The sequence below is a fragment of the Miscanthus floridulus genome, chromosome 17 (genome assembly GCF_019320115.1).
Source record: "Miscanthus floridulus cultivar M001 chromosome 17, ASM1932011v1, whole genome shotgun sequence".
Lineage (NCBI taxonomy): Eukaryota > Viridiplantae > Streptophyta > Magnoliopsida > Poales > Poaceae > Miscanthus > Miscanthus floridulus.
Window position 1 is genome coordinate 9,399,167 of NC_089596.1, and position 9,931 is coordinate 9,409,097.

The 9,931-nt window shown below is 42.9% G+C and overlaps 1 protein-coding gene and 1 non-coding gene across 2 annotated transcripts; both read right to left on the reverse strand.

Annotated features, from left to right (window-relative positions):
• Positions 1-7,256: 7,256 nt before the first annotated feature.
• LOC136515179 (large ribosomal subunit protein eL42z/eL42y-like) lies at positions 7,257-9,299 on the reverse strand. Its single transcript, XM_066508848.1, has 4 exons — positions 9,210-9,299; positions 7,749-7,907; positions 7,511-7,585; positions 7,257-7,419 (listed from the first exon to the last, which is right to left on the reverse strand). The coding sequence occupies exons 1-4, from the start codon at positions 9,297-9,299 to the stop codon at positions 7,360-7,362; spliced, it is 384 nt and encodes a 127-aa protein (XP_066364945.1). The 3' UTR covers positions 7,257-7,359.
• LOC136519239 (small nucleolar RNA R66) lies at positions 8,098-8,171 on the reverse strand. Its single transcript, XR_010774796.1, has one exon. It is a non-coding gene; the product is annotated as a small nucleolar RNA R66 (small nucleolar RNA).
• Positions 9,300-9,931: the final 632 nt, after the last annotated feature.

Consider the following 9,931-nt stretch of genomic DNA (forward strand, 5'->3'; position numbering starts at 1 on the left):
CAGTCAATGAATCAACACTGATCTTGTAGAAGGATGTGTCGAGGTCATGAACTATAGAGGTAGATAACAAGGGTGGGTCAGAGTTACAACCCAGGCAATTACGGTCTCTGTAGATTGGAGATTTGAAGCCTCTAGTGATGCCATGAAAATGGTCACTTCATCGCAGATTAGCAACCTCAGAAAGGTGTAGAGACTTACCCCTCTTGGCACGAGGCACGAGGCATTGACTTGCCAGCAGTCAAGGAGGGTAAAGGAGTCTGAAGAAGAGGCGTTGGCTACTCCATAGTCAGCACTGGAGAGGATGGATCCAGCAAATTAAGATCAGAGGAGCCTGTATCCAGGTCATCTTCAAAATCAGTGGAGATAATATCAGAAATTGCATTCAAAGCATTTTCTGAGACAGGACAGGTAATATCAGTAATGATCATCAAAGGCTTAGCATGAGTAAGAGTAAAGGAAAAGGAATTACCAGAGGCAGCAAAGCTGTTGGCAACAGTAGCCCAACCAGTAGACTATAAAAACTCCTTGGCCCAATCAAAGCTCGACTATTTCATCATCAGAAGGGTGAAAAAAATTCATCCATTAGGTGGAAATAGCAACTGTTGGAAGAGTCTGATCCATAGAGTTGAAAAACTTGGCCCACATCCTGATGGTGTCTAGGCTTGGGCCTGAATGTGCTTTGGTCAAATGCATGCTTGGATCAACAACGGGAATAAAGGCCTCCACAAAGCCCAATTGCACATTGTCCATTTGAATTGGTGGATCAATAGGCAGAGGCTCTTTTGGCACCAAAGCATCAAACTCCACCAAATCCTCCACTTGCATGGCCATATGCTAAGCAGCATGTGCAAAATTAAATAAGCCCAGATGGCAATGAAGCTGGTCTAGGAGGCACATGACATTTGCCCAAAATGCTAGGCAGGGCACTATTAAAAGAAAAGTGATGTTGGGCCTCCGATGATCTCGCGCCAAACTGAATGCGAGTGAACATTGATTGACGACCCAAATTATCGCCCTGATTGGGGATCGAATTTGAAAGTTGTGTTTGAAGTACACCCCGCTCGTTTATCGGGATGCTGTTGGCACCGGTCAATGGCAGCGTAGCCTCCAGCAGGGCAGGTCGACGAGAGACAGTGGTCCATTGGGTAGCTTACCAGTGGTGAAATTCAGCGAGATGGTTCAGACCACCATTATGCCAAAGGTTGGAGAAGAGCTTAAACTCTAAAGCTTGTAAATGTTAAAACCCACCACCGGCGAGCTCACCGAGAAACAAAACACATGATCACTCAGAGTGTATAAGCGAAAAGCACAAGCATAACCACCAATGACAGATTGAAGGATGATAGCTGCATTTTCCTCTGATAGACGAAATTTGCAACGACCAAAAGAGAGCACAAGATGGAACCCAGGGGAGGGAGAAGACGTGTCAAGACAAACCGGGGATCCAAACGTTCGATGGACTTCGGCTTCCACAACTCTACCCGACCAGAAGTTCAGGCCAGGAAGCTCCATGGAGGCGACGTAGATCGATCGTGACAGTGGCAGCCATCAACGGAGATCATAGAGGAAGTTGTCGAGAACGCCATTCTGATCAATGGGCATCTTCTAGCCGCAAAGCTGATTTAGTGTTCTTTTCTCACAATGTGAATTCCTCATATTATGTTGATAATTCACTACTAGGATGGCACTTTTAGCACCCCCATCACCAACAGTTTCTTGTTGGATGACTATGCTTCCAAAAACTTCCTTACTAGCGCTTTTGACAACCATCTCATCGGCGCTACTTCGGTGGGCGACGACCCTTTTCAACTGTCATTTCTCCACCTTTTCCTCATTGGCAACATCGACAATGACTTATGACTATAGTCATGGTTGTTCCTGCTAAAATGGTCTTTGTTGTTCTTGATGCGGCTCTGTTAATTATCCTCATTGTTGCTAGGCAAGGAAAGATCTAGCATGGGGGCCTAGGGGAGCTCAAGTCCCCCTACCCCCTCATGACCAATGGAACCACCAAAAGCCCCCACACCCACATACACCACCATCACCACCATGATTTGTATGCGTAGATGAAGAATATCTTCATCAATCTTCTCCTCTCATCTCGAGTAATAATTACTAACAATATTCTATTTGTTGGCTTTAATTTTGAACAACTCTTCGTTAACTAATCAGACTGGTCCGTAGGCATAAAGCTGGCAACATTTCTTACATAAAGCTATTGTTCAATTGACAAGGTAGCATTGGTATAAATAGAATCTAAAATCAACTTCTGCTTACAAATATACCAATGACAACAACAATTGGTAATGCGGGAGATTTGGCATCTAACATAACCTGATGACACTTTCATAGTTTCATGTTCCACATTCAGAAATGAACATACAAGATGAAGCGCACCAAATTCTATAGCAAGCTTGCTGATGAACTAAAATTAGGTTAAAAATAAGTTTTTACAAACTTGGGAAGAAAATCTCGTCAGCAATCTTGTTTGGCAAAAGTCAAGATATTCTAGAATTGTGAGATAAAAAAACAGTGCATCTTGTGCACCGAAGGGTAACTACTCGCTTTAAAATATGTTAAGATACAATTTTTGCACAATCTTCCATGTAAAATATGCTAACATACAATTTTTGCACCGAAGGGTTATATTATTGAAGGAAAAAATCTACTTAACCCCCCACCTTTCATACTTGGTCTACTTCACCTCCCCGAACTATGAAACCGTCTGTTTTACCCCCTGAACTTTCTAAAACCATCTATCTTACCCCCTGGGCGGTTTTCAGCGGTGGTTTTGCTACAGTAACAGCGGGTCTGCTACATTAACAATGTGTTTGATACAGTGTCGGTGTTTTGAATTTTCTTTTTTTTATTTATTTTCGGTGAATTTTTGAAAAATCATAGAAAAATCATAAAATGAAAAATCTAATTTTATTGGACTCCACATGAGTAGATCTACACAGTGAATATATAATACGGTATGCTTTAGTATAAATTTTTTTGTAGCCTTAGATTAATTGGAAAATCTAATTTTGTTTGTAATTAATTGGAATAATTCATAGCTGCAGCTTCTATGGTCCAATTATTGTGAAATTTTTATGGTACGCTAATTATTGTATGGTTGAACTATAGTAAAAATTTCATACTCATTGGACTATGTATAACTTAGTTATAAATAAATTCTAATTAATTACAGACAAAATTGGATTTTCCAATTAATCTAAAGCTACAAAAAAAATTGTACTAAAGCATACCGTATTATATATTCACTGTGTAGATCTACTCATGTGGAGTCCAATAAAATTAGATTTTTCATTTTATAATTTTTCTATGATTGACTATGATTTTTAAAAAAATCACCTAAAATAAATAAAAAAAGGAAATTCAAAACACCGACACTGTAGCAAACCCATTGTTACTGTAGCAAAATCGCCGCTGAAAACCGCCCAGGAGGTAAAATAGACGGTTTTAGAAAGTTCAGGGGGTAAAACAGACGGTTTCATAGTTGGAGGGTGAAGTAGACCAAGTATGAAAGGTGGGGGGATTAAGTAGACTTTTTCCTATTTTTGAAGCGAGGAGGCCCCCATTTCCATTACATAAAGTTTGCCACATAGCAATAGAAAGGAGGGAAAAAGCTACTACACTTAGGGCCTATTTGATACACATGCCTAGTTACTAGTTAGGACTAATAAATAGCTCAAACTAGCTATGGTTGGCTAGCTAGTTAGCTAACAACTAGTTAAAGAATATAACCCATGTATTAGCTCTCATGTTCGGAAGCATTAGAGTTAATATCGTAAGCTTACTAGCAATTAGCTAGTTCTGGTACCAAAACAGACCCCTAGATTAGGACTACAATAACAACAACAAAGTCTTTAAGTGCCAAATAAGTTGGCGTAGGCTAGAGTTAAAACCCAGCAGAATCAATCAAGGTTCAGGCACGTGAATAGCTATTTTCCAAGCACTCCTATCTAAGGCTAAGTCTTTGGGTATATTCCATCCTTTCAAGTCTCCTTTTATTGCCTCTACTCAAGTCAACTTCAGTCTTCCTCTGCATCTCTTTACGTTACTATCCTGGCTTAGGATTCCACTACGCATTAATACCTCTAGAGGTCTCTGTTGGACATGTCCAAACTATCTCAACCGATGTTGGACAAGCTTTTCTTTAATTTGTGCTACCCCTAATCTATCACTTATATCATCATTTCGAACTCGATTCCTTCTTGTATGACCGCAAATCCAACGCAACATATGCATTTTTGCGATACTTATCTGTTGAACATGTCGTCTTTTCGTAGGCCAATATTCTACACCATACAACATAGCAGGTCTAATCATTGTCCTATAAAACTTGCCTTTTAGCATTTGTGGTACCCTTTTGTCACATAGGACACAAGATGCTTGGCGTCACTTCATCCACCCTGCTTTTATTCTATGGCTAACATCTTCATCAATATCCCCGTCTCTCTGTAGCATTGATCCTAAATATCAAAAGGTATCCTTCCTAGGTACTACTTGTTTTTCCAAACTAACATCTTCCTCCCTCCCGAGCAGTAGTGCCGAAGTCACATCTCATATACTCAGTTTTAATTCTACTGAGTCTAAAACATTTAGACTCCAAAGTCTCCCACCATAACTCCAGTTTCTGATTCACTCCTGTCCAGCTTCATCAACTAGCACTACATCGTCCACAAAAAACATACATGTGGGGGTATGACTCCCAAGATATGGGCCACACCATCGAAGGTGGCCCGGCCCACAAGATCAAAGCGTGCACGGCGCTGCTCGGCATGCACCACAAGACATTGTATAGTACCAAATATGATACTTTACTTGTTACCATGTCTCTCCAGACTATATAAGGAGAGATAGGGGTCCCTTAGCGAATAGGCTATATCAAGCTACTTGGTCGTCCAGATCAATACAATACACCAAAGACATAGGACGTAGGGTATTACGTCGATCAGATAGCCCGAACCTATCTAAATCATTGTCTCTACGCCTTGTGTCACCATCCGGTTCCTGATTAGGCGCATCCCCACCGACAAACCTACCATCATGGGATACCCCTCGGTGGACTGCCGAGCATATTCTGTCGATAGTTGGCACGCCAGGTAGGGGTGTGCGCTTGATCTATGGCGAGCCAGATGGACCTCAAATCAACAACGCGTTCTCATCATCAATCTCATGGAGATCCATGCCGTCCCACGACGATGATTCATCGCTGGCTACACCAGCCCCCACGATAGCAGATCCGATCTCGAAACCACCTCTAAGGTTGTCTTCACCAACAACTCACCGCCTGCCAGGTGCTCGCCGTCAACGCCAACCAGATAGCGCCATACGCCGTCGACCAGACGCTCTGTCCAAATCTAAGTCACGCTTTAATATTTTTCTAAATATTCTCTAGTCTCCATATATCGCCGTAACGTTTCTCCGAACTGTTTTCTCCATATTTGCTCTCCAAACGATTTTCTGAACCCCTAAACAGCCCTGTTGATGCTCGGACGCCTCCAGAGATAGCCCTGTCTCCGGCTCCTCCCTACATGTGCTACGGGCTCCGCGCTCTACGTTATGGGTGGCTAGCAGCGGCTCCTTGGTCATGCCTGTTCCTCCTACACGTGCACGGGCTCCGTGCTCGACGTTATGGACTATGGGCTAGTTAGGGCTGGAGACTTAGCTACACACTAACTGTTCGGGCAGTTTATATTAAACATAAATATATTTTCACGCCAATTGATCACCGAACTGCATACACCGTTTCATCACCATTGCTGATTTTTCTCCAGAGTTCATTTATTTCTACATCATGTACTACCCGTTCTACATGTTTGTATTGCAGGATCATCGTCTAGGTGATCAGATCACCTGGTGCTTGGGCCTCCACTGATCAACTGGTTGGACTGCTTGGTTCATGGACTCCGTTGCCGACCAGTTGATCGGACTGTTCACTGATCGTTTCTACTCAATGTTCACTTCGCCGCCGACCAGTTGACCAGACTGTTCGCCGCTTGTGCTTCATCACCATGCCAATACACCAAGGGATGTCCTCTTGTATGTCCCTTGTGACCTCATTCATCACTAAGGCAAATAGATAAGGGCTTAAAGTTGACCTTTGATGTAGTCCTATCCTAATCGGGAAGTCATATGTGTCTCCATCACTTGTTCGAACACTAGTCACAACATTGTTGTACATGTCCTTAATGAGCCCGACGTAATCTACATTATTCAAGCGAGTAGCCTATCTACTACAAGCGCACCAGGAGTATGGTCTCAAGAGCTACATCTCAGTTCAACTCGTTACATGCCCTTAGGGCATAGATAGCGATCCACTACGTCATTTACTGAGATAAAAACAAACAACAAACCAGAACCCATGGACACTCATTTCTAGGATTAGCACCATTAAGCCGGAAGCACCCTTGGTTTATGTTAAGATGCAGTTATAATTAGAGAAAGTTTTATAAAAAAAGATATAAATTGATATCGGTGTCAGTTTGTGTCCCTTTGCCATGTTGTGCCCTAGGCGAATGGTTTGCCCCCGCGATGGGCCTTTTGGGCTTCGCCGCATCAAATCTGGACCCGCCCATACTTTACTGCAGGGCTAGGTTCAAAATTGGGCCCAGTCTTAAGTGTCTAGCCATGAAATTGCAATGCATAGATCTCTGATCGTAGCCAGCATATCTGATTCATGTTGTTGCATATGATCATACCCCATGGAAGGATCTGAACAAGATCGATGAATTTCCTTACATCTGAATTCTGGCTCTTGTTTCACCTGAAGAATTCTGGTCCTTCTTTTTTATCTGACATTGTAATTTTCAGCAACGCAAACGCCTCGCACGCTCTAGGAGTAAACATGACAAGCACTGCCACAGATGTAAACATGACAAGCACTGCCATAGATTTGTGCACGAACTAGGTTAAGCACAATGTTTTGGCCATGATCCAAATGTACACAAACAAAGAAAATTTGTCACCACACTATCACATGGCATGTGGTAGTGTTTCTATTCAGAAACATTACACAGAACTGCAGTCTTTGACTCAGCTCACATTCAGCCACGCAATAACATTTTACCTGTAACCATTTTTGCTGTAAAATTTTTCAAGCTTTAGACTCAAATAACACACATTGGAATGACAAGCACAAAATCAAGCATAACATATTCAATGAAGATTCAAACTACAAAACTTCATTTAGTCAAAACTCGACACAATACTCAAAGCAAGTGTTAGGGGTTGGAATTTGGTTACATAGCATGGTCTGCTTTAAGTTCTAGTAACATTAAATTTTGACGACAAGTTTTAGGAACAGTATAAAACCCACAACTTCAGCATCCAAATAGGCTATGAGCAGATTTAGAAAAGAGATGTTCCCTTGCCCTTCTTGTCTCCACCAATCTCAAAATGCTTGCATCTCTATGACAAAGAAAGCAGAAAAGAGTGAGCAAACACGGACAAAAATACTTGGTTCAACAACATGTTCAGCCTAAGAGAAATGAGACAGTGCCTTGATCGGGTGCTGTGAGTAGTGCTTGCAACTCTGGCACTGCAGCTTCAGCACAATCTTCTTGGTGGTCTTGGCCTGAAAATCACAACATTTGTCATAAACCAAGCTGCGTACGCAACAGGCATTTAGAATTCACAATTATCTTCAAACATTCATGTTGGCATAAAAAGAAAAATGACATAAAGCACCAATGGATCAATCAGGTCATCGACAAATATATGTTTGAAACTTGTATTACCTTCTTATGGAAGATAGGCTTGGTCTGACCACCATATCCTGACTGCTTGCGGTCATAACGGCGCTTTCCCTGAGCAGACAAGCTATCCTTACCCTTCTTGTACTGAGTAACCTTGTGGAGAGTGTGCTTCCTGCACTCCTTGTTCTTAGGAACATTCACCTATATAACACCAAACGAGTTGCACAGTTTGAAACAACATTTGATGGATATAGGAGGCAAAAGATAAGTAATCATTGCAGCAACTAATAAACCAATTTAAATTTAGGGTAGTTGTTCAAACGACTTTATAAACAAGTTCAATATATAAATGGGGAAAAGAAATTGAAAACTCAAATTGGAACTTCATGCTGTCCTCAGAAGATATGCTTATGGTTGTCATCATGAGAAATAATCAGGTCTCAAAGATTTCATGCCATCATAGGACCCAATAATCCAACAAAAGCATTAAACAAAAGATAGCAGAAGATAATCAATGCATCTTCAATGAAGAATCATGCTAAAGTCCAGGTGCAATGGTGACAAAGCAATGAAGCATGAAGATAATCCTTCATCAGCACAAATAATCAGATAATCAATCCCCGTTATGCCTGAAGCAGAATAGAAAGGTCTATTTAAACTACAACCTAATAATAGCAAGCTACCACTGAGCACGGATGGCAAATGCAGCAATCTAATTTTTTTCTAAATGTTTCAGAAGGACAACAAAATGACTGAGATTAAAGATGTCATACCATGCACTAATTTACTCCTGCAAGATTATGACATACACGGAGAATTCCAAGCGCTTTTTACAGATAGTACATATAGAACGTCTAAGCAGTCATTGCAGTATGCCATCAGTTGAACACACAAAGTTGCGCGACACAAGCCCAAGGGCAAGGTGCAGAGAGAGCCAAGCGTGCCCCAAATCTTGGCACAGGAACCGGCCCTGATTTGGTAGCAAGCCATGAATCATCGACCGCCGACACGCGCAACACGGACACCCTACCGGATCGAGAAGGATTACCTAGAGCATGGCGCTATGCTTGGCTAAACAAAGACAGTGGCGGCCCAGATCTACACGACAGTGAGTGAGCGCAAAGTAGCAACGGAGGGGTGGTGGCGCTCACCATGGCTACGAGCTCGGGGTGGGAAGCCGCTCCTCGGCGCCGCCTATAGCTGCTCCTTCTTTCGCTCCACCGCCTGCTGTCGGGAAACGAGACATACTAGATGATGGGAGGGGGTAATAATTTGGGTTATTTTGATCCACGCCATTATAATTCTTAAACTTTGGAGATCTGCCCATTACAATTCATCTATTCTAAAACTTGTCATTATAATTCTTCTTCTACCTGATACTTGTCATTTTCTACTTCTTCTGTGTGTCTAGGCCCAATGTCAGGCCATATATTGTACATGTCTTAAACCAAAACATCTTCGGCTACTTCTCTCCCTCCACTCACTGATGTGTGGGCCCCACACATCAGATTCTTCTTCAATCGCCAGCAATCCTAGAAGGACGGCGTCCGGCGAGATGGGAGTCATGCTCCGGTGAGATGAATCGACCGTCATGCTCTGGCTCCGGATCTGGCTTTGGCTCGTCTTGCAACATCTCTAGGATGTCCCTGTACTCGTCGATGTTGAAGTCTTTGATGTTGAAGTTGTCACCGCCGTGCTAGTGCTTTGACTCCGCGCCTGGGCCTGCTGCACACAACCCTCCTACACGTCTTCTGGCTGATAGCAGTAGGCGGTTTCCTGGTGCACCTACAGTTCTTGCTGCTGGATCGACTTGGCGGGCGGCACCTCGGGGTGCTCACCGCCGTCGGCCTTCCTCTTCTTGGCCATCTGCTTGGATGAGGCATTCTTGCTGGAGGACATCGATACTGGCGCTGACTTCCCTTTTGCCCGAGGCGAGCGGTAGACCTTGCAAAACACGAAGTTGCTGCTGTCGGTGGTGGCTTCCTCTTGTTTCTTGTCGGCGGCGACGAAGTCGTATTCCACCATGCACCACCCCATCCTGTCGAACGATCGAGCGGAGGGCTCCGTCTTGCGGCCGTATGAGAAGGTGCAGAACATGCCACCACCGGGTAACTATTTAAGCACCATTTAACTATTTTCCTTAATATAATTCGCCAAAAATGGTACTTTTAAACATAAGTTCAAGTGTTCTCCGACAACGAAAATGACTCATCTTAATTCCAAGT

What these genes read in the sequence shown, in the direction of transcription:
- LOC136515179 (XM_066508848.1), bottom strand. Translation starts at nt 9,299, where the DNA reads ATGACGGTCGATTCATCTCACCGGAGCATGACTCCCATCTCGCCGGAC. An exon ending in AGCCTATCTTCCATAAGAAG is followed by an intron (nt 7,586 to 7,748) that starts GTAATACAAGTT and finishes TGTGATTTTCAG; the next exon opens with GCCAAGACCACCAAGAAGAT. An exon ending in ACTCACAGCACCCGATCAAG is followed by an intron (nt 7,420 to 7,510) that starts GCACTGTCTCAT and finishes TCTTTGTCATAG; the next exon opens with AGATGCAAGCATTTTGAGAT.